At 41.8% G+C, this 24267-nt stretch overlaps 1 protein-coding gene across 2 annotated transcripts in view; it reads right to left on the reverse strand.

The window, feature by feature from the left end:
* Nucleotides 1-24267, reverse strand: part of SKAP1 (src kinase associated phosphoprotein 1) — a 430242-nt gene that overhangs the window by 51308 nt on the left and 354667 nt on the right. For both annotated transcript variants that reach the window (XM_063300798.1, XM_063300799.1), the window contains exon 9: nucleotides 4675-4737. In XM_063300798.1, the coding sequence (XP_063156868.1) occupies nucleotides 4675-4737 (63 nt within the window). The remainder of the gene's footprint in view (nucleotides 1-4674; nucleotides 4738-24267) is intronic.

Below are 24267 nucleotides of genomic sequence, written 5' to 3' on the forward strand. Positions count from 1 at the left end.
GAGAAGTCTCTCTTCCTGAGACCTGCCAAATGACATTGTTTCGGACACAGGACCTGCAACATGCCCTCTCTGCCTGACTGGGTGGGATGGGTCGATGCGATGGGGCTGAGACAGTCCCTCAGGTAACCTGGGTCCATGCCAAGTAGGGCTTTAAAGGTGAAAACCAACATCTTGAATTGGACCTGGAAGCAGACTGGCACCCAGCGCAGCTCCTGCAGCAAAGGTGTTACATGTGCCACCCTTGGGGCACCCAGTATTTATCTATTTATTTATTTTCAAATTTCTAACACTGCCCATCTCCCCCCAAAAGGGGTACCCTGGGCAGTTTACAATAAAATCCACAATTAAAACCATAAAAATATAAATTACAATATAACAGCCAATAAATAATGATAATTAAATATTGCTCGTGTGGCTGCATTTTGAACCAGCTATAGGTTCCAAGGGTAGCCCCATGTAGATGTCATTGTGATAGTCTATATGGGAGATGACTAGGGAATTAGTGACTGACCAGAGGGTTTCCCCATCCAGGAAGGGGCGTAACTGGTGCACAACATGAAGTTGAGCAAAGGCCCTCCTGGCCATGACTGCCACTTGCTCCTCGAGCAGGAGTCATGAGTCCAGGAGGACCCCCAGATTCTGCACTGGGTCTGTCTGGGGCACTGCAACCCCATTCAGAACCAAAGATGGTAAACTCCCGGATACAGAAGAGCCCCCAACCCACAGCCACTCCATCTTACTAGGGTTCAGCTGAAGCCTGTTGTTCCCCTTCCAGACCCCCACAGCCTCCAGGCACCAAGAAAGAGTGGTCACAGCATCACTTAAATCACTGGGATGGAGATGTATAGTTGAGTATCAACTGGATATTGATGATATTTCACCCCATGGATATTTCACCCAGAGGTTTCATGTAGATGTTAAAAAGGAGTGGGGAGAGTACTGAACCCTGTGGCACCCTACAAAGGAGGGGCCGCAGGCTGGATCTCTCGCTCCCTATCAACACTGATTGGGACTGGCCCTGGAGGAAGGAGGTGAACCAGCGCAAAACTGCGCCACCCGCCCCCAACTCCCTAAGCCAACCCAAAAGGATTCCATGGTTGATAGTATTGAAAACAACTGAGAGGTCAAGAAGAGCAAGGATGGATGCACTGCCCCCATCCCACTCCTGCCAGAGATCATCCAGAAGTGCAACCAATGCTGTTTCCATCCCATATCCGGGCCTGAAACCTGACTGGAAAGGGTCCAGATAATCTGTTTCATCCAGGATCCTTTGGAATTCATACAACTTTACAACCAACCTTTGCATTTATGACATTGGCAGGTCTGTAAAGCAAAGGAAAGCTGAAGTAAAATCATAAGCACAGTCATAGTTTCACTTAGCAACTGCTTTGTGTAATGACTGAGTTGCCAGTCCCACTTGTGGTCACTAAGCAAGGACTACCTGTACTTAAAACTAAGTAAAGTAAAGGTGTATAATTACTCAGGTCTCATCACTTCTGATCTACAGCAAGAAGTAATCATGGGCTTATTGCTAGTTAAGTGTGTAGTCAGAAGGTGATTGGGTTTTGGTTCCCAGGTGATTATGCAACATAGAATTAAGTGTGCAGCCTGAATAAGGCAATAGCACATCTCTGTACTCCAAAATGAGTTCTCCGCTATTCTACATCATACACTGCCACAACTGGTAGATTGTCCTTCCAAGATATTTTGACTCCACCCTGAAGGTTCATTCTTAATTGAGTCATTCCCAAATATAATATTCTCATGCCGATCATTGCCATATAGTTATGAATAAAGAAACGGGGGACATTCATTTTCCCCCTATATAAATGGAGATGAATGATTCAGACTGGTTGGGAGCACATTTTGGGGCACAGAGGCGTGTATATGCCAGTTCCTAATTCAGGCATCTTATACACAGTTATCAGAATGTCTGAGAGGAATAAGAAAAGGAAAATGATTATAATAATTTACTTATATAGTGCCCCTCCCTTCACTTATTGTGATTTATGAGTATATAATAAAAACAATAAAAGCATATTAGAAACCATTACAGTCATTTTTAAAGCAATGTTAGGAAGGAGGAATAAAGCTAATTCAACACTGTAGTATTTATTTCAAGGAAAACTAATGCTTCAGAGAATATTGGAACGATTGACGCCCCTTTTCTTCCTTCCCCTTGCTCCCATCTGGATTTGTTTTCTTTGCTATCTTTGTTTCTTTGTTTTGTGTTTCTTGTATGGTTACTTGTTTTAAATGTTTTTAACTAATTGTAAACTGCGCAGAGATCCCTGAGAGTTGGACAGCATATATATTTAAATCATCATCATCATCATCATCATCATCATCATCATCATCATCATCATCGCCAATGTATTTGAGTGTGTGAAGAAGGCATTTTCCTTATGATATAATATACCACGCTCCACTTCCATGTAGCTTAGTGGGCAGAATGTCTTGCTCACAGTATGTAGCTTACATAGTTTCTAGCATATTAAGCCCTGCAACAGTGGATCTGCTGAACGCATTGTCCAAACCTCCTCAGTGGCTTGGTATAGGGCTAACATTCTTCCTACATGCAGAGCTCTCACTCAGAGGTTATGTTTGGGACACCCACTTTACTGGCCTTGGTGAACCACAATTTACTCATATGCGGATGCTTCCTGCAGTATGAGCAAATACAACACCCAGAACTGCAGGAAACTCAAAGCAGCTCCACCTAAGTGCTTTTTTCCTGAACTGGACACATAAGTTCTGGCAGGGAAAGAAACAGGTGGTCTGGTGGGGAGAGTGACTGAGGGCAGAGAGTAGGTGGGCAGGGCTGGTCCAGGAAACAGGCTTTCCGCTTTCAGCCTGAAGTCTCAAGGAAAAAGAGTGGGAAGGAATGTTCCCTCCCTGCGCATTCTGGACAGACAGGCTTCCCTGTGAGAGATGACTGGAGGCAATGACTGAGAAGGCCAACTTCCCAGTAAACAGACCCTCCCTACTCTCCCTTCCTTTTGGCATGCCATTCTCCTTTCCCTGATCTCTGGTTTTTCAGTGGGTCCCTGTCTACTTTCTTGTCTCTCACTTCTTTTCATGATCTCTTTCTCTTTGCTTTCCTAATTCCTGGGCAGCTTTTGCTGCTTGAGTTTCATGAGCCTGGCTCTTTCTCAAAGGCTTTCAGTACCTGCTTCTGAAATAAGGTGTAGAGGGAGGACAACTCAAAGTATTCACATTCTTGGAGGTGTTGGGGGTGAGGGAAGAAAAACAACAGGCTGCTAAATCAGGCAGCTGAAACCTTGGTATGTCAGTCTTAAAACCCCATAGATTTAGGGATGAAAGATATATGTATGCATATACTTTTCTCTTCCCTTCCATATTTAAATTCTGTGACAAGCTAATTTCCCCTCACAGAATTACAAAGTTCTGTACAGTGTTTGTTCAACATGCTTCATTTAGTGTCTTTAACAAAATGTGCCCCCACTGATCAGGACATGTTCTTGTTATCTTTTTAAAGATGACTCTGTGTAAGGCATACATTCTGGATTCTTTGTTCTGTACCAGGCCAAAGAATGTGCTCCCCTGCTGAGTGTCAAAATTTTCCCTTCTCTGGGATGTTTATGACACTCTTGACTATATGCTGAACTGCTGAATTGGACTGGGCATCTTTTTCTCCTTGGCTGGGCCTTTAGATTATGTTTCTGCCTGCTTCCAGGAATGCCATAGAGGGATATAAATAGGGCTGCCAAATAGTATGGGTGTTCTTTTGAAAACCTGGAAAAAGGTATATTTACTTTTAACTCTAAAAGTAAAGTCTCCTTCAAGTTAAGCTTGATTCCTGATAATTTCATAGTTAGAGCGTATGATTTTCTTGGCAGCAATACAGAAATGTTTTGCCATTGCCTTCTTCCAAGACGTTTTTTCAACTTCCTAAACTGGCCTATAGCCCTGGATTTCCTGGTGGTTTCTCATCCAAGTACTAACTGGTAGGGCTATGGAGAGCACGGGAGTATGAATGTAAACCTTTTCTGCAATTCCTTAAAACCTTTGAATTCAAAGGGCTGCACAGGTCTATTAACCAGGCCTGCCCCTTCTTAGCTTTTCAAAATCAAACAAGCCCATCTAGGTGCTGTCCCTCAGTTCACAGAACTTCATAGCTAGATAGGCAACAAATTATTCTGTATTTCATTTTGCATAGAATCTGGGAGAAAGTAATTATGACTCATAGAATAATACATCTCAATTTTTTAAAAAACCTTCAAAAATAGACACACCCATGTTTTATTATGTATCAGATTTTACTTACTATATTGGATTCTGGTCAATGACTCTAATAAAGCTTTGATTTAGACACACCTAGGGTCTATCAATACTGAATATGAGTCAAGGTTAAAAAATGTGTTGACACTAGCATCATCAAAGTCAGTTGATTGTTCACTTTATAGTTCAATAAAAATAAAGTTTAAAAATTCCTGTCTGATAATCTTTATAAACATATTGTAGCAGCAATCCCACTTGGTAAGAACGGGCAACCAGTTGCTTTTGGGGAAATGGCACTGTATAGTGCCTATTTATATCCAAATCTAAGTTTGGATTTAAGTTATAAATATTCATAAAAAAAGGTAACATCCCAGGCAATGCTTAATATGGCCAGCATATACCGCATAAACCATATCGTGTGCATAACTTTACCTTTCTGTTTGATGTTTCCAGCATTTTTTCTGTCATCCTGAGCAAACGAGCTGAGTTCCTCATCTACAATGATAAGAAGCAAAATGAATATAGCAATGTCTGCTAGCAGGCTAATTGTGCCACAAAATATCCCATCATCGCTACTGCAGAAAAAGTATACATTTTCCTTCCATGTACATTTGTCAGGCTGACAATTAACAACCTCCACCCCACAAAAGAGAGGAAGCCATTCTGAGAGGCTGTTCTTTAAAGATGGCGGTAAAAGAAAATTAACTGAAAAATGTAAATGTCTGGGTAGCACTAGAAGGCATGGTAAGTATCTTGTGGGAATCCTGCCCTGGCTTCTGATAGAAATGAAATGCTCCCATGACAAAATAAGCTTTTCTCTGCCTAGGCCATTTGTTATTTTTGCTCACTGCAAAACAAATGCAGTGAGGTGGCATAGAAGCACTGACTGGAGGGCTGTTTGCAGTAAACAGAGGGAATTGCTGGCCAATTCAAGATAATCCTTAGCAGCTAAAAGGTAAGGATGCTCAGAAGTCAGTTTGAACAGTGGCTGTCAGGAGCTGGTTGAAATGCCATAAAAAGATACCTAAAATGCCTCTGTGTAATATGAAATGTATATTAAGATCTAAAATTCAAATAGCTACAATGCCTTTGCTAGAATCGGATCACAACCAATCCTGCTGGCATAATCCTTCGAAGAATGAAAGAGTGCATATAGGGTTTGTCTAGAAATAGCAGGCTCTTTTTAAAAGCATGTACAGCTTTATGCTTTTGCTTCACAAACAGCACACAAAGATTGGCCAGATTGAACAGTTCAGTCTACATCCCACTAAACAGATTTACATAGTATAATGTATTTTTGCCGCTTTTAAAAGAAAGATGATTGTAAATACTTTACCAAGTACTTACCACCACCACCACCACCACCACCCCATTCCAGAGTCTATACTGTACGGTATGGCAACTTAGAGTAAAGGAAGGTGATTAGAAAAAGGGCATGAGAAGAAAGGATTAAAAGTCAACCTCAGCACAGGACTAATAACTAGCAAGCCCCATCCTACTCCCCAAATCTTCACCATCAGCTAGTTCTAAAAAAGAAAATAAAAGAAAAGAAGAAAAGAAAAAAGAAAAGAAAAGAAAATACTTCTTAGTGCTATTATTCATGTAGACCATAGGATGAATCTCACTGTATTGTTCCTGGTTTTAAAACAGCTTTGCCCAACCTGATGTTTTCAAAAGGTTTTGGGTCACAACTCCCCAAATATCTGGACAGCAAAGCTGCTGGCTGGCACAGGAGGTTGTAGCCTCAACACATATGGAAGACTTCAGGTTGGGGAAGTTGTTTTAAAATGTTGCAAAATGTTCATATGGAAGCACTCCAAGGGAGGCATTAACATGCACCCTATCTTGATTGCAACTTATAGCTTGCCAGCTGTACAACTGGGAAGCTGGGATCCACTAACACTTTTCAATGTTTGTTTATCATAAACAATCAGCAATGTTCTCATGTGAGATATAATCACACCAAAGATATTACTTGCATACTCATTCACATTTCACTATTTTTAGGAATCTTGCAACCTTTGTAATTATTCTAAAGTTAAAATGAGACATATATCCTGTTTACCAACACAGATACCTTCAAACAATAGTCACATTATGACCAAATGGACAGAAAGCCCTCTTTGATGTCTTCAACATGCAGTGAAGCTGTTAAGAGTGCAGTTATGAACTGGACTAGTCTCTGATCTATCTTTTGCTAGGAATTCAACATAATTAATGGCTTATCCTGACAATACTAAAGACTTGAGTGTATTGAAATAGTTTATTTCTGACCAGCTGAGTTCACACAACATAATCAGGTCAGGAAAAGACTTAGCAGCTTTATTTGCACAACATGCTAAGTTAGGTTAGTGTCAATTTTGGTCAGGTTTTTTTTAAGGGTTTAGAATGGTAAACAAACCCAGCCTATTTAGTTCATTTATGTTTAATGGTGCATTGTTCTGTGCAATGTTTTGGGTTCATTTACTACACAGTCCATGTTAACATAGCAATGTTGTAGTGCAGGAACTTCTTTCTGACTATTGTTACACTAGTCAAACAAATTATGTAGTTTTGAAATAATATAAAACCTGTAGATTCCTTTTTTAAATTAAAGAAGTGGAATAAATAGCTAATTAGGAATCCCATTTTCAACTTTCTGAATAGTCTCCAGACTTAGTAGACATTGTTGATGAAAGAAATAGTAGAACAAATGTGTGGTAGAGGTTTGAGTGCAAATTTATTGTCTTGAAAATACATATTTTTTGTTCCCTAAGGCAAATTCTCAAAATACCCTTAATGACTGATGCCCATACTGTCACCTGCATGGCTTTTTTAAAAAGGTATTTGTGATTGTTTTGTATATATAGCTATTAAGCAATCCTTCTCAAGTCCTGCTTTGCTGCCTTATTGTGGCAGGGTATGTGTGGGTGTTCCTGGGAGGGACGTGTGAAGAATGCTGTGTGAAGAATACACCAAGCAGGGTCACCCAAAATGTGTGGCTCATCCTAGCTCCCCCGCTAAAGTAAGCAAGCATCAACATTGGGCAGCAGCAATACAGGAATATGCTAGAGGTGGATGATCACTGTAATGAAAATGGCAAAGGTATCATTTCATATTGTGTGGGAGAAGGCAATGGTAAACCACTCCTGTATTTTACCAAGGAAACCACATGAACAGACCAGATAAAGTAACTGAAAATATAGTGCTATAGTGCTCAACATGCTACTGAGGAAGAGCTCAGGAACTTTCAGAGTACTAATGGTATTTATGAGGCATCTAGATTAAAATCTTTGGGATGTCTAGTTGCTGATGTTGCCATCCAGGAAAAGAAAACCCAAATTCTACAAAGATAGAATTACAGTGGGATTGTGAAATGTAACAAGCATGAACATAGGGGAGCTCAGCACAGTTAAAAATGAAATGAACTGGCTACAAATTGACATCTTAGGCATCAGTAAATTAAATGGATTGGAACTGGATACTTTTCATCAGAAGATCATACAGCATACTACTCAGTATGCCAAAAAACAAAGAAGGAATGGCATTGCTTTCATAGTCAGGAAGTATATAACAACTAGGGTACTATACAGTACTTGGCAGAATGCAATTAATGACCAAATAATATCAATTAGACTCTGCAGACAACCCTTTAATATCATGATTATCCAAATTTATGTTCCACCTACTGATGCAAAAGAGAAGGTTGACGAATGTTATGGTCAAGTTCAATTTGAAATCGATAGAACATGCAAGCAAGAACTGCAGCTCCTGGCTGGAGATGAGAATACCAAAGTTGGAAATGCTAAGGAGGAACATTTAGTTGGACTGAATGGCCAGGGAAACAGAAATGAAGCAGGAGAATGATTTATTAATTGCTAACGTTCCAGTGATTCTTCATTGCTAAAACAGCTTTCCAACAACCAAAATGATGCCTTTTTTTGTGGAGCTCACCAGATGGAGTACACAGAAATCAAATTCACTGTATTATTAGTACAAGGAGGTGGGAGAGTTCAGTTATAACAGCAAAGTCATGGTCAGGGTCTGACTGTGGAACAGATTGCTAACTGCTTATGTGCAAGTTCCAAGTCAAGCTACAGAAGCAGATGAAAGTCAACCAGTTTCCATGATATGATATATAGTATATCCACCATTTTCAAGGAGAACATCAGGAATTATTCTGATGTCCCAAACCTCATTGAGAGAGAACCAGAGAAACTCTAGAATGAAATCAAAGAAGTTGTTAAAGATGAATGTGAAAAGAGACTCCAAACCAAGAAACAGAAGAAAGCAAACTGGATGTCAGAACAAATGGCAGAAACTGCCAAGAAGGGAAAGCAAGCTGAAGTCAAGAAAGACAATGCTTTCAGGAAGGAACTTGTTCTGTTCTGAGTATGAATTGACCAGGAGGAGGTAGTTTAATGTTTTGTTTACAAGATTTACAACTATTTACACCAGTTAAAACTTAATTCAAGTGGCAGCATATTTTTCATCCATCAGTTCCACCCCAGCAAGAAGGTAGAACAGATCTTGACTATAGGGTTCTGGAGCCTCGATGGATAGTTCTGCTGTAGCACACAGAAACTAGACAAGGCTAGGTTCAGTTGAAGAATGCAGCAAGGTGGCGAGGTGAGACTCTGCTGTAGATCACAACAAGGTGGCAAGGCTGCAGAGTGCAGCAAGGCGGTAGGACAAGGTGTGGCTGCAGATTGCAACAACACAGTAAGGCAAGGCTCAGCTGTAGAACATGGCACGGCAGCAGGGCAAGGCTCGGCTGTGGATTGCAGCAAGGTGGCAGGGCAAGGCTCGGCTGTGGATTGTGGCAAGGCAGCAGGACAAAACTCGGCTGAAGAATGCAGTGAAGAGGCAGGGCAAGATTCAGCTGGAGAACGCAGCAAGGCAACAAGACAAGACTCAACTGAAGAATGCAGCGAAGTGGCAGGACAAGACTTGGCTGAAGAACACAGCAAGGCGACAAGACAAGACGACTGAAGAATGCAGCAAAGCGGCAGGACAAGACTCGGCTGAAGAACACAGCAAGGCAACAGGACAAGACTTGATTGAAGAATGCAGTGAAGCAGCAGGACAAGACTCGGCTGAAGAACACAGCAAGGCAACAGGACAAGACTCGATTGAAGAATGCAGCAAGGCAACAAGACAAGACGACTGAAGAATGCAGCAAAGTGGCAGGACAAGACTTGGCTGAGGAACACAGCAAGGCAACAGGACAAGACTCGATTGAAGAATGCAGCGAAGCGGCAGGACAAGACTCGGCTGAAGAACACAGCAAGGCAACAGGACAAGACTCGATTGAAGAATGCAGCGAAGCGGCAGGACAAGACTTGGCTGAGGAACACAGCAAGGCAACAGGACAAGACTCGATTGAAGAATGCAGCGAAGCGGCAGGACAAGACTCAGCTGAGGAATGCAGTAAAGTGGCAGGACAAGACTTGGCTGAAGAACACAGCAAGGCAACAGGACAAGACTCAATTGAAGAATGCAGCGAAGTGGCAGGACAAGACTTGGCTGAAGAACACAGCAAGGCAACAGGACAAGACTCGATTGAAGAATGCAGCAAGGCAACAAGACAAGACTCAACTGAGGAACGCAGCAAAGTGGCAGGACAAGACTCGGCTGAGGAACACAACAAGGCAACAGGACAAGACTTGATTGAAGAATGCAGCGAAGCGGCAGGACAAGACTCGGCTGAGGAGTGCAGTGAAGTGGCAGGACAAGACTTGGCTGAAGAACACAGCAAGGCAACAGGACATGTCATGAGTAAGGATGGCGAGCAGGGGGCTCCCATCCAGGGTGGAAAACACATGCGTAGTACTGAGGAATTAAGCAGCCATTCAAAGAGGCACAGTTCAGGCCCACCTTAGCCTTTGGGGTTTATATGTCTGGGTTTTTCCCATGCTTATTCAGTTTGTTAGGATTCTGTTTATGTAGCAGTAATAAACACTAGAGAACGACTCCTCATCTCAGTGTGTGTCTCACTGTTAGGACATCAATCCTAACAAACTGAATAAGCGTGGGAAAAACTCAGACATATAAACCCCAAAGGCTAAGGCGGGCCTGATCTGTGCCTCTTTGAATGGCTGCTTAATTCCTCAGTACTAGCATGCATTTTCCACCCTGGATGGGAGCCCCCTGCTTGCCATCCTTACTCATGACAGGACAAGACTCGATTGAAGAATGCAGCAAGGCGACAAGACAAGACATGACTGAAGAATGCAGTGAAGTGGCAGGACAAGACTCAGCTGAAGAACGCAGCAAGGCGACAAGACAAGATGACTGAAGAACACAGCAAAGCAGCAGGACAAGACTCGGCTGAAGAACGCAGCAAGGCAACAGGACAAGACTCGATTGAAGAATGCAGCGAAGCGGCAGTACAAGACTCAGCTGAGGAATGCAGTGAAGTGGCAGGACAAGACTTGGCTGAAGAACACAGCAAGGCAACAGGACAAGACTCGATTGAAGAATGCAGCAAGGCAACAAGACAAGACTCAACTGAGGAATGCAGCAAAGTGGCAGGACAAGACTTGGCTGAAGAACACAGCAAGGCAACAAGACAAGACGACTGAAGAACGCAGCAAAGCAGCAGGACAAGACTCGGCTGAAGAACGCAGCAAGGCAACAGGACAAGACTCGATTGAAGAATGCAGAGAAGCAGCAGAACAAGACTCAGCTGAGGAATGCAGTGAAGTGGCAGGACAAGACTTGGCTGAAGAACACAGCAAGGCAACAGGACAAGACTCGATTGAAGAATGCAGCAAGGCAACAAGACAAGACTCGACTGAGGAATGCAGCGAAGTGGCAGGACAAGACTTGGCTGAAGAACACAGCAAGGCAACAAGACAAGACGACTGAAGAACGCAGCAAAGCAGCAGGACAAGACTCGGCTGAAGAACGCAGCAAGGCAACAGGACAAGACTCGATTGAAGAATGCAGCAAAGCAGCAGGACAAGACTCGGCTAAGAACACAGCAAGGCAACAGGACAAGACTCAGTTGAAGAATGTGGTGAAGTGGCAGGACAAGACTTGGCTGAGGAATGCAGTAAGGTGGTGCTAAGCACGTGGTCTGGTAGGAGGACAGAGCTCAACAACAGGCTCTAAGTCTTTGGCAGTATGGACTGGCTTGGAGTTCATGGTCTTGGGGGTTGAAGGCACTGATGCAGGAGCAGACTGGAGATTGACGGATGAAGGCTTCAATGGAGATTCTTATAAACAGTTGTCTCCAGCAACCTGTTCCTTGCGCTGGCACCCTTTTATTCTGTTCCCTTTCTGCCATTTCTTATCAGAGACCAATTGGGCTTTTCTCTGCTTGGCACACTTTTCAGCTCTCCTTTCTCTTGCACTCATGGGCGATGGCAAATCCGCCTCCTGGCTCTCGCCAATCTGCAGCTCCGGACTTTCCCGCTTTGCTGAATCATGCTCCACTTCAAATTTCCAGCCTTTATTATTACCAACGTTCAACTCCAACTCCCCCTCCTCCAAGTCAGAGTCACACTCCATTCTGACAGAACTTAACAAAAGAATTCCAGTGAACTGGTAGAAGAGACAAGAAGCAGTACAATGACACGTATAAAGACACTGAAGATGGAAACAGGCACAGAAAAACAAGGAAAGTCTTCCAAACCATCTTGGAGTATAGGAGGTCCAACCTAGAATTGGCATGCTAAAGGACTCCAATGGGCAGATAAGACTCAATTCAAAGATGGAAGTAACATACTGAAATTCTGTACTGCATAGATGACAACATCCATACCTTATTCCCTACTTACAAGTATCTCTAACATTAGAAGATGATCATTACCAAACCTAAGGCTACAGGAATTGATGGAATATTTACTGAAATATGTCAAGGAATGGAAGAAGAATCTGCAAAAAATCTAATCAAACTGTGCCAGGAAATCTGGGGAATGATACAGTGGTTAACAGATTGGAACAGGTCAGGAGAGAGAGAGAGAGAGAGAGAGACTGACTTAAAGTATGTGCAAAATATATTCTACAATTTCCTTAATTTCACATGCCAGTACAATATTGCTTAGGATCATTCAGCACAGATTGGAGCCCTCCGTGGAAAGGGAGATACCAGATTTCAAGATGGCTTTAGAAAAAGCAGAGGAAGAAGAGACATTATTGCTGATGCATGCTGGATAATTGAGAAAGCCAAAGAACACCAAAAAGAAGTCAATATGTGCTTCTGTAAAGCCTTTGATTGTATCAACCATGTTAAGTTGTGGAATTTGCTTAGGGAAATGGGAATCATAGAATACCTATTTGTCCCCATGCAAAACCTATACACAGGTCAGGAAGCCACAGTCTGAATGGAACATGGTGAAACAGATTGGCTCCAGGTCAGCAAAAGTGTGAGACAAGGCTTTAAACTCTCCTTTTACTTATTCAACCTATATGCTGAATATGTACTGAAGAAAGCTGGATTGGATGAAGATGAGCATGGTTTTAAAACTGGAGAAAGAAACATTAATAACTATGCTGATGACACTACTTTAATAACTAAAAATGCAAATGATCTGGAAGATCTAGTAATGAAAATCAAGGAGCACACTGAAAAATGGGCTAAGATTAAATATAAAGACCAAACTCATGAACACAGGTATAGCAACCAACCTTAAAATTGCCATGAAGATACTGAAGTAATGGATAGCTTCTGCCTTTTGAGATCGACTATCAACATTAAAGAAATCAGCAGTCAAAAATACACTGTAGACTAGCACTTGGTATAGTTGCAATGAGGGCTATGGAAAAGATATTCAGATGCCATGATATGTCTATACTGATAAAGATCAGGCAGTGATTCTTCCTGTGACAGTCTATGGAAATAAATGTTGGTCTTGGAAGAAGCAGGATAGAAATAGTATTGATGCTTTTGAACTCTGATGTTGGAGAAGATTCCTGAGAATACCATGGACAGCCAAGAAAACAAGCAAATGGGTCTTTGAACAAATCAACCCAGAGTTCTTACTTGAGGGACAAATGACCAGACTCAAATTATCATATTTTTGACGCATTATGAGAAGACCTAGTTTTCTTGAGAAGTCTATAATGCTGGGAAGGGTGGAAGGAAAAAAAACATATTATAGCCATGATGGGTGCCCCATTGGAAGGTTTGAAGGACCAGGCTGGGGGCCGATCACCCTGGAGAAAATTGAAGTGGTCGGTAAGAGTCAAAACTCACATGATGGCATGTAATCAATCAATGTGTGAATTGTTTTATATATGCATCTATTAAGTAACAGATGGATTATAAATTAATAAAGGTACCACATATGCATTTATAAATATACATATCCATGTAATGCACAAGGGATCAGGCAAAACTGGCAACTGATACATTTTATTAGTTATACAGAAAGCAAAAAACAGCACTAAAACTCACCATAGATTTGCAATTCATTTTGAAAAGAATAGAACAGAAAAGAAGAAAATCCAGATTATCATTCTTGAAGTACTACATTAAAGGTCTCAAACTCAGTGCCACAAGTGCCACAAGAGGACTGGTTCATTAGCCCAACCTGATGGTCACAGCATTAAAGGCTACTCTTACATTGATTTAAAAATCTCTATTGAGTTGGAAATGAAGAAACTGGAGAGCATAATTGTATGCCATTAAACATTACTTCATTAAATTTTTAAAAAAATACTGTAAAACAGCTACTTTTTTTTTTTTGCCATTTCACTTTGGCCACTTCGGCCATCTTGATGGCCAGGGCTTCTGCAAGCAGGTGTGCAAGTTGTGCACTGCACAAAGGCACTAAGACACTGGGGGTGTGGGTGTGCCAAACGATGGGAATGGTAGAGCCCAGTGCCACATTGCAGGGTGCCAGGTTGGGGGAATAAGCCTGTCCAGTTACTACTCTGTGCATCTGCTCTGTGCATCTGCACACTGTAGAAGAAAAGGGAGAACAAAGCGCTGGAAAGCTGCAGCTGCCATGTGATGTGACTTGACCCTCTGGTGGCAAAAAACGTTTTGCACAAAGGTGCCTGACAGGTCAGGGGCAATCCTGTTGATGGTTGCACTGCGATGGTTAGGGTTGTTATTGACGTAGGAGCCAGACAGCTTTTGTGTGGAGAGAGGCTAGGAGAAGTGAAGCTCTGGGAGGAGTTGCCTCTCCCCTCCTCCAACAAAGCTGGGCATGGGTCATTGTCCTGTACTGGGCTCATGGATCTTGCCACCCCCCCCCCCAGGTGGATCCTCCCTGGTACCTGAGGTGCCCTGGGAGGGTGAGAGAGCAAGGCCGTAACAGCTAGAGCCAGGGCCAGCCTTGCTCCCTGCCTATCCCACAGCTCCTTGCTGTTAGCTTTGAGCAGACAAGACTCAGCCTTGGCTCTGGTGCTGTCTTGATGTGGGATCAGACATGCAGCTCTCCCTTGGCCTGTCTCACCCAAGCACAGAACCATGCTTCTCACCCTAAAACTGTAGCAAGGAACAGTTCATGAGAGGAAGCTCTGGCCCCAGCTGTGACTGTGCCTTGATGCAGGGCCAGGAGTAGAGCTGGCCTGGACATGGAGCCATGCTTCTTCTCACCCTAAGGGAGGAGCCACAGTTTCGGGTGAAATCAGGCTGGATTTGGGCCATGGGCTACAAGTTTGAAACCTTGTTCTATAACGTGAAGTTTCTAAGCTTGATTTAGTATTCCATGGATATGTCCATGCTGTTTTCTTGGGCAAAAGTACAGAAATATTTCCCACTGCCTTTTTCCAACTTCCCAGTCTAGTCTATAACCTGAGATTTCCTGGTGGTCTCCCCCCCAAGAATTAATTCAAATCCTAATTAGAACCATCCAACCCTTTTTCAAGATCACCCAATGGCAGCTGGGTGTTGCCACTAGCTATTCTTATATCGATTAACTACAAGGAATAGATCAGTGATGGTAGGAGCCCATTGACAACTGGCCTTTCGGTCAAATTAACAGAGACTCTTGCAGATACTAAATGAAATAGCTGTTAATAGTAACAATTCAGGGAAAGTACCAAATGGCAGTAGGTTTCAGCTAAGCAGAAGGAATGGACCCTCTCTTCTTCCTCTCCTGTCACAACCAGTAAGTTATTATTAGCATCATCAAATCCTCAGAAATAAAGTAATCCAGTAGATCAAATTAAATGTTATTTCAGTGTTGTGGCTGCTGTCAAAACTTGTTTTTAACCAGTCAGTGTAGCTTTGCAGCAGTGACAATTGCCATATCTAAGATGTCTGATTCTGGCTAGATGAGGTGGGGGGCTAAGCTCCCACCTGTATTTCATCTCCTGACCATATGACACTTGACATTTTTCATGTAATCAGACAGTCCACATGAAACATTTACTTTAGATGTTAGCATAACTACTTCTGTACAGTAAAGAATTTTGGGTGGCAAGACTGTGAAGCAATAACAGTGAAATCAGGCTATATTCCAATGCTGTCCAGCAATAGCAACCTATATAAGCAAAGCGTAACATATAGTAGAGGAAGAGGGAGGTAATATTTTAAACATGCCCCATAAACCTATCAATTGTTATTTAAGGCAGTAATAGCAATCACTTGTTATAGCATCGTAAATTTACATGGCACTTTATAAGCATAACACAAGCGGGAAAGCTTCCTTAGCTCTGACAAGTATCTCCGGTCTCACTAAAGAGAAGACAATGAATGAAACACACTGTCAGGAGATGATGGAGGCCAGGGGAAGAGGAAAAGGGAGGGAGGAGGAGAGGGATGTTTGGGCGGAAGGACAGACTTAGCAGAAGGGCAGCAAGGATTCTAGAAGGAAGTGAGGGTTAAGAGACTAACAAAAAACCAAAGGTCAAATGCAACCATTAAATTTGTGCCAGTGCACGTAACCACTCTGAAAGCCAATTGTTTCTATTAGCCTGTCAAATTGTAGCCGAGGATTTTATCATTTCTCTCCTTCACCAATTTCTAATTAAGTGGCAAGGCACAGTGGCACATTGTATTCACCCAAAAAATGATACTTGGCAAGAGGAAATGGTAACTTGTAGGTTGCTGTGCTTCAACATTACTCAACTTGACCCCATGTTGGTGCTATCCATGATTTTGTCTTTGAAAATGGAGAGTGGATTTTAAGTTGTCACAGCCAGCAGCAACTGGGAGGGTTCTTTATCCAATGGTTATAGAAAGCTGCTTATTTTAGTGACCACTGAAATAATCAGTGGCAATGAACTTGTTGAGAGCCAGTTTGGTGTAGTGGTTAAGGCAACGGGCTAGAAACTGGGAGACTGGGAGTTCTAGTCCCACCTTAGGCACAAAGCCAGCTGGGGGACCTTGGGCCAGTTGCTCTCTCTCAGACCTACAAAGGAGGCAATGGCAAACCACTTCTGAAATCTTGCCAAGAAAACTGCAGCGACTTGTCCAGACAGTTGCTGGGAGTCAAAAAGCGACCCAAAGGCATGCACACACACACACATACAATGAACTCGTTAGAGATATCTTCAGGATGTCCATGCTCAGCTTATTGTAGAAAAATAACAGCAAACTTCATTAGTTGTAAAAATACAGAGAAGGCAAATCATTCTCACATTACTGAGGGGAAATTCCTTCTCAATCCAGAAGATTTTGAAAGAAATCCTTTCCTCAGAAACTTTAATTAGGGTGCTGTCTGATATCAACCATCATTCCTGTCTTTGGCTGTCACAGCGCAGCCAGTCATTCTAGGAGCGTTTTGATCTATGTGCTCACATGAGGCACAGAAGACCGGAGATGGGTCCAGAATGGCCACTTTTAGTTCTACCATTCTTGGCTTTTCTGTGGAAATTGAAAGTAACTTTTTACACTGAAGGCTATCGTTCATTTTTTCTGTGTATATCCCATTACAGTATGTCCATACATCTGTACCATACTGATGTATCTACATGGGCTGGTGAATGGCAATGGCAAAAAGGAAGCCATTTTATCAGCTTATGAGTTTTAAAATGTAAAATTGCACTAACATGCTTTTCCATTGAAAGCATTTTTTGAAAAAATAAAGTCTATAAATTTTTAGCACTATATACAAAATTGACATAAAATATTAAAATGCCAGTAAAGTGGTACTGAAAGGGTACTTAATTTTTAAGCCATGTTTTAATTGCACTAAAATGCTTTTTTATAGGAACACTCTTGTGTAGATGTTAAATACTTTTTAAAAAAAAAGTAGATAGAGATTTTAAAAAATAAAATTAAAAAAGCACACTTTTAAAATTGTGGTAACTAGAAAAGTAATATTAAAAGTACATTGATGTACAGTGTTATACACAAAATAGCCCAAAATATCATTGCATAGGTCAAAACATGTTTCTTTAAAAAAGGAGCAAAAGATCCTATAGAGCTCCTTCAGTTCAACTCCAACCCCTAATCCTGCATTGATAAAAACAATTAAAAAATATCCTTCATTCTTCACTATCCTGTGTGTGTGTGTGTGTGCATGTGTGTATGTAAGTAGCATGTATTGTCCAGTGGTGTGAGAAAAAAAATGAAGGGCTTAAAATTAATCAGAGATATATGTTCTTATATCAACTACAACTTGAATATACTGAGGAAAAGCATCTTTATTTTATGCACTAAGGTTTACAAAACATTATGCCATAATGTGGTCTGTTCTGACTTACAGTGTTATATAAAGCTATATATATATATATATATATATATATAAATAAATAAATAAATAAATAAATAAATAAATAAATTATGGTTTGCAAATTATAGTTCATAGTTTAAAATGCTGTCTGAGCATAACCAATAATTATTTATTCACTGTACCACAGATAGGCAAATAATGGAGTAGCACAATTTATGAATCCCACTGTTTTCTTTTACTTTGGCCAACCAGGTGGAAAGGAAGCTATGTAACCTAATTAATATTCTTAAGTTCCAATCAGAACTTTCAACAATTTAGTAGATGTTTCCAGCTTATCTTTGTTGTCTTAAGGGCCAGAAACTTATTTTTTGAAAAAGACCGGTACCCTTGACACTAATATTGAGATTCTGAATTTTCCTTCTAATTGGAAATCCAGTGCCTTTGGGGCCCAGATCTCTTTTCAGCAAAGAGAAGAGATATCTGACAGGTGGTTAGATGGAAAACCAGTCAGCCATGGAAACATTATTTTTTGCTGATATTCTATGTGCAAAGCGTATTGGACAACCTGCCATGCTTCACTTTCTGGAAGTCAAAGCTTTCCCCCCCCCCCCTTACTATGACTTTGTCTAGGGCACAGCTGTCTCTTACCCTCCATTCAAATCAATGCAAACATGGTCAGGCCATCCCTCTGTGAATTCAGAATTGGATCTGAAGTTGGAGGGTCACAGAAAGTGTCTCTGACTGCCCTGCTCCACCCCCACTGTTAGATGGGAAAGTGGCACCAAAGATCTTTTCTAAATAAATCAGTCTTGATTGTAAAACTCAGGCCGATGACGAGACACAACCTCATTAGCATTGATTTTAAAATAAATTATTGAGAGTGCCTTCCCCACCCCACTTCCCTGCTCTGTGGATCTGCAGAGAACTGTAATCTGTTTACAGTGATTTAAAAAAGGAAAAAGGAAAAAAAGGGAGGGGGAATCCAAAAATAATGAACCAATCAAAGCTACATTAATATCCTTCCAGAAAATGCTATGTGAAAAGGAAATGGAACATTTAGGGTTCTTCCTGCTTCATTGAGTAAGGGAAAGTTTAGGATACCTTCTGCACTTCTAGCTGTTGATCGGAGTCAGCTTTAGACTTTAACTGAGGCAAAAATTTTGCTCCTGGTGCCTCCCCCCCCCCCACATCCTGCCCTGCACCTCACTAGTTTTCCTACAGGGATGCCAAAAGCCCTTCTACGATGTCAAAGACCTTGTGCTTTATGTTCAGGCTTCTTAGAGCACCTGCTCCAGAAGATCTATATCAGAGAAGCAGGAGATGGCTAAGCAATTTTCAACCATGTTTCAGAATTTCTGTAATTATTCACCAGGAATCTGTGGTTCAGGATATAGAGCCCCCTAGGTTAGAAAGCCATATTGCAACCATTTTATTTTAAAAATACAACCAAACACTTTTGAAATGCACTGCTTCACTCCTCCCCAACCTAGTTTACTTTTTAAATATAGCAAAAGAAGACCTTTGCACTTCAACCCAGATCCCTATTTTGCAGTCCTAGAATCTACTCCAAATGCATACTGAATGTTGGCTTCCCACCATTTTGAGGCAGGAAACATGCAAGAACTGTATCATAAAACAGGCTTTGTATATTTAAAAACAAAGACACCCCCACCACCACATAACTTCATAAAATCATGGGGAGAAAAAAAATCCCAACCATGCCAATATTAATAATGCTGTCCCACTACATTGACATTTCCTACCTACTGTGTGGCTCTCAGATCTCTAAAAGTATTAAGAGCAGGGTTTCTCAGCCGGGGTTCCATGGGACCCTAGGGTTCTGTGAGAGATCGCTAGGGGTTCCCTGGGAGATCACGATTTATTTAAAAAATTATTTCAGATTCAGGCAACTTCACATTACAGAAGTAAGTTTTGTTCTTTATTTTAGTTTAAGAACACTGTTGATGCGTATATACAGGCCTACACATGAAAGGAATATAATAATTTTTTAAACTTATTTGGCCTATATTTGAGCTTGAATGTGCAGGGCTTCCCCAAGGCCTGAAAAATATTTCAAGGGTTCCTCCAGGGTCAAAAAGTTGAGAAAGGCTGATTAAGAGTGACTCATAGCCACCAAAGCCACACCAGTTATACTCAATGAACAGTAAACTAATTGTAGTCCTAATACCTTTTTTTTTTTGCCAATGTAACAAGAAATTTGCACCAATTCATATTGTTTTAATTCACTTTATAGAGAATGTCCCACTGGATTCTGTTCCAAGTTTTCAACGTGTCCTTTTTATACATTTTTCATTTATGCTCTATGTTTTGCATCATGTTCTTTCTCCATGAAACTCAAGGCAATTAACACAGATACCTGGGAGGTATTCCTAGAGAGGTAACTGGCCAGGAAAAGACCAGGCCGTTTTAGCCATTCTTTTAATGCAGACTGCCCAGCCTAGCACTTTCCCATAATCCTTAGTCACTATGGCTGACAGCACTGCTAGGGAATTATGGGAGTTATAGTCCAACCCCTTTGAAGGGCTTCCTTTTGGCAAAGGCTTGATACTTTTATCTACAGCAAGAGAGCCTTTTTCAATCAGAAAAGTATTCACTCCCAATGCAGACAAGATTTCAACTTGATTTAAAGCATCACTGAAATTCAAATACTTTTATTATAAAAATGCTCAAGTTAAAAAAAAAGACTGAGACCATACAAAATGCAGGATGCATTATTCAGTAACTTGAAAATATACCGGAATTTCTTCAAGGCCTCTTATGGATATGGCTTGTTCGTATACTGTTGTCTCCCTTTCTGGTGTCCCCATATTTCCCACATGTCACTTTCTTCTATCAGGCACAGAAGCAGGTTCACTGGAGGTGATGGCAACGATCCACCTTTGATAAACCTCAAGTAGTCGAACTGTAATAATCCTGAATGCCATACAGTGATATAACATCGGTCCAGAGCATTATGAGCAATTATAGAAATGGCTGCACGGATTGGAAAATTGACAAAAGGGGACCTAATTGGTAGTCCTTGTTGTTGCCCAAAGGTATAATCTACTGAGGCTGAATCTGATTGTGGACCACTTCCAGAGCCACGAAGGGCCTCGTGCAAACTTACAATTAGTCTTCAACTGGGTATTCCCTCTTTGGGGTCCTTCAGGTCAATTACCAAAGCCAGAAGCAAAACAAGCAAAAGATACCATCCTGTTGATCAAGAAAAGGAACAATGCCAGACTCTTAATATTTACACTTGGCTTCAGAAACTTTTCTCTATTTGATGGATCCCATGTTATACACCAGTGGTTTCTGAAAATAGTCTAAAATGTGAGTACGTATAATTCCTCCAAGCAGAGGCAGTGTTGCTCTTTTTGCCCAATTTTACAAGAAAGGTTGAGGAGAAAGCATTTGTATTTCCCATATCTGTAAAAGAAATGGAAATACATGGCTAATCTAGAGCTTTTATCTAGCCTGCCAACCGCAGGATCCAATATTGCACAGACAGTCTTAGAAAGACCACTGAATTAGGTCTCAGGATAAAAGGTTTCTAATTTAAACCCTAGAATCTCTGACATTGTGCTAGAAAATACTGACCAGCAAGCTTTCTTTTTCCCTGATCAACATTAGTGCAGTATGCATTTGGTCCTCTCTTACTCCCAGTCCAGCAGCTCAAATTGCTTGGCAGAGCTGTTTAGCAGAGTGAACCCCAGACATTCCCCTAAGGAGACTCCTCTGTCTTGCTTTCTTCTCCGCTTTACTGGAAATGGAACACTCCTTTTCCCATCTTAGGCTGCTGTGCTAACCACATTAGCAGAGCCTTCTTAATGGGTTTGTGGTGGTTTGCTGGGTCTAAGTCTATGGCCCTAAACTGAGCCATATTTTGCCAGAAAACCATCTACTATCTCTCCTCTTTGGGAACAGAAGAAGGCAAGGTAGAAATATAATTTTATTTATTATAATTGGTTAGATTTATATCCCATCTTACCTCCAGGAGCTCCAGGCAGGGTACATACCAATCCTTTCTCCAATTTTTCTTATTAAAACAATCCTATAGAGTTCTTTTGGCTCAGAAATAAGGACTGGCCTATAGTTGATCAGTGAATTTCCATTGCTGAGGGTAGATTTGAGCTTGGATCTCCTAAATCCTAATCTAACACCTTTACCACTGCACCACAAGTGGCACCATATAGGGACTGGAGATGTAGTTAAACGTCCTGAAACTGCAAGCAGAGCTTAATCTGATTCTGGGTTCACCCAAACCACAATCCAAGCATTTCTTTCTCATGCAAAAGGGCTCAACTGGATGTGAAACATAATAACAAATTTTGTAACACAGTCTTCCCCAAGCTGGTACCTTCCAACTCTGTTGGTCAACATTGGCCATTTTGGGTTGGGACAATAGGACTAACTGAAAAGTATCTGCAACAGCATATGTACAGAGTGCCTGTGCATCAGCATTAGGAACTGTCACACGGTGAAAGAAGTTAGTTTCTGGACCAATGACCTGGCAGCACCCATTCCATCAAAATACAGAAGAGGAAAAAAGAGAAGACAAAGAAAAGATATCAGTTACATCAGGTTGTAGCTGCTGTCAACTGTCTGCAGGCAGCACCAGGCTACATTGGAGGGAGAGGCAGGCCGGTCACTGAGCCTACTGAAAGACCAACCACTTTTGCCTTCACTTTTTTCTTCAGATATATTTCTGTATTTATTAATCCAATGTATATGGTTACCCATCCAAGTAATTCTGGGTGGTGAACAAAATAAAAACAAGGGATTCCATTAAACTAAAAAACAAAACAAATTGAAGCTCAGTAAAATCACAAAATCAAAAAGATCGCATGCACCCATACCAGAGCTCCCATAATTAACATCCCAGCCCTACGGGATTAGCCAGATCTTCATGGCTTGGCAAAAGGTCAATGTAGTTGGGGCCATCTATATTTTGAGGAAGCGGGGAGGAGGCTGTTCCGTTTGGCAGGTGTCATGACAGTGAAGGCGTGCTTCCTGGGACTTCACCTAGGATACCTAGAGATTACCTTCTCTGCTACAGCTGGTGGAACAGGCAGAAACCATTAAGGAAAGATTGTCCACAAGTAACATGGTCCCATACCATGTAGGTTTTAAAGGTAACAACCAGCACCTTGAATTGCATCCAGGAGCCTACTAGGAGCCAGTATAGCTTTCATAAAACTGTATATGCCATTGTATTTTGGACCATCTGAAGCTACAGAATGCTCTTCAAGGGTAACTCCATGTAGAGCACATTGCAACAGTCCAGTTGGTAGGTGACAAAGGAATGACTGACCATGAACAGTGCCTCCTGATCTAGGAATGGGCATAAATGGTGCACAAGATATATTTGGGCAAAAGTTCTCCTGGCTATGGCTGCTACCTGCTTCTTGAGCATGAACATGAGGACCTCTAGATGGTGCACCAAGTCTGCCTGGGGAAGTGCAGGGTCTAGGGCTGGACTTCCCCCTTCTACCAACACTGAGTGGAACTGGCCTCAGAGAAAAGAGAACTGCTGAAGAACAGTGCCTCCTACTCCCAACCCCCCAAACAGTCTAGAAGGATACCATTATCAATGATATAGAAAGCCATCAAGAGATCAGTGAGGGCCAGGATGGATACACTACACCTAACCCAAAGTCATCAACAAGCCTGATCAATGCTGTCTCAGTGCTATATCCCAGCCTGAAACCCAACCACCGAGGGTCCAGATAATCTGCTTTTTCCAGAGCCCTTTGGAGATGCCTTTATCCAAGTCACCCAAAGCAGGGTTGCCAGGTAGATATCCTTAGCTGCCATAAGGGCAGAGAAATTAGCATATTTTGCCACCCTTAGTGCTACAAGCTTCAGCAAAGGATCATTACCTTGTCGTGGTGCTGGAGCTTGAGCACCTCAATGATGCCATGAGCTAAACCGTGAAGGGCCACCCAAGATGGGAAGGTCATGACAGAGAGGTCAGACTAAATGCGATCCCTGGGGAAGGTAATGGCAACCCACCCCAGTATTCTTGCCGTGAAAACTAAATGGATCAGTACAACCAGAGATATGTCGGTATACCATCGGAAGATGAGACCCCCAGGTCGGAAGATGGTCAAAATGCTACTGGGGAGGAACAGAGGATGAGCTCAACTAGCCCCAGACGTGATGACGCAGCTAGCTCAAAGCCGAAAGGACGGCTAGCGGCCGACGGTGCTGGTGGTGAACGGCGAATCCGATGTTCTAAGGATCAACACACCATTGGAACCTGGAATGTAAGATCTATGAGCCAGGGCAAATTGGATGTGGTTATTGGTGAGATGTCAAGATTAAAGATAGACATTCTGGGCGTCAGTGAACTGAAATGGACTGGAATGGGCTACCTCACATCAAATGACCACCAGATCTACTACTGTGGACAAGAGGACCACAGAAGAAATGGAGTAGCCTTCATAATTAATAGTAAAGTGGCTAA

This window comes from Candoia aspera, chromosome 4, assembly GCF_035149785.1.
Source record: "Candoia aspera isolate rCanAsp1 chromosome 4, rCanAsp1.hap2, whole genome shotgun sequence".
NCBI lineage: Eukaryota > Metazoa > Chordata > Lepidosauria > Squamata > Boidae > Candoia > Candoia aspera.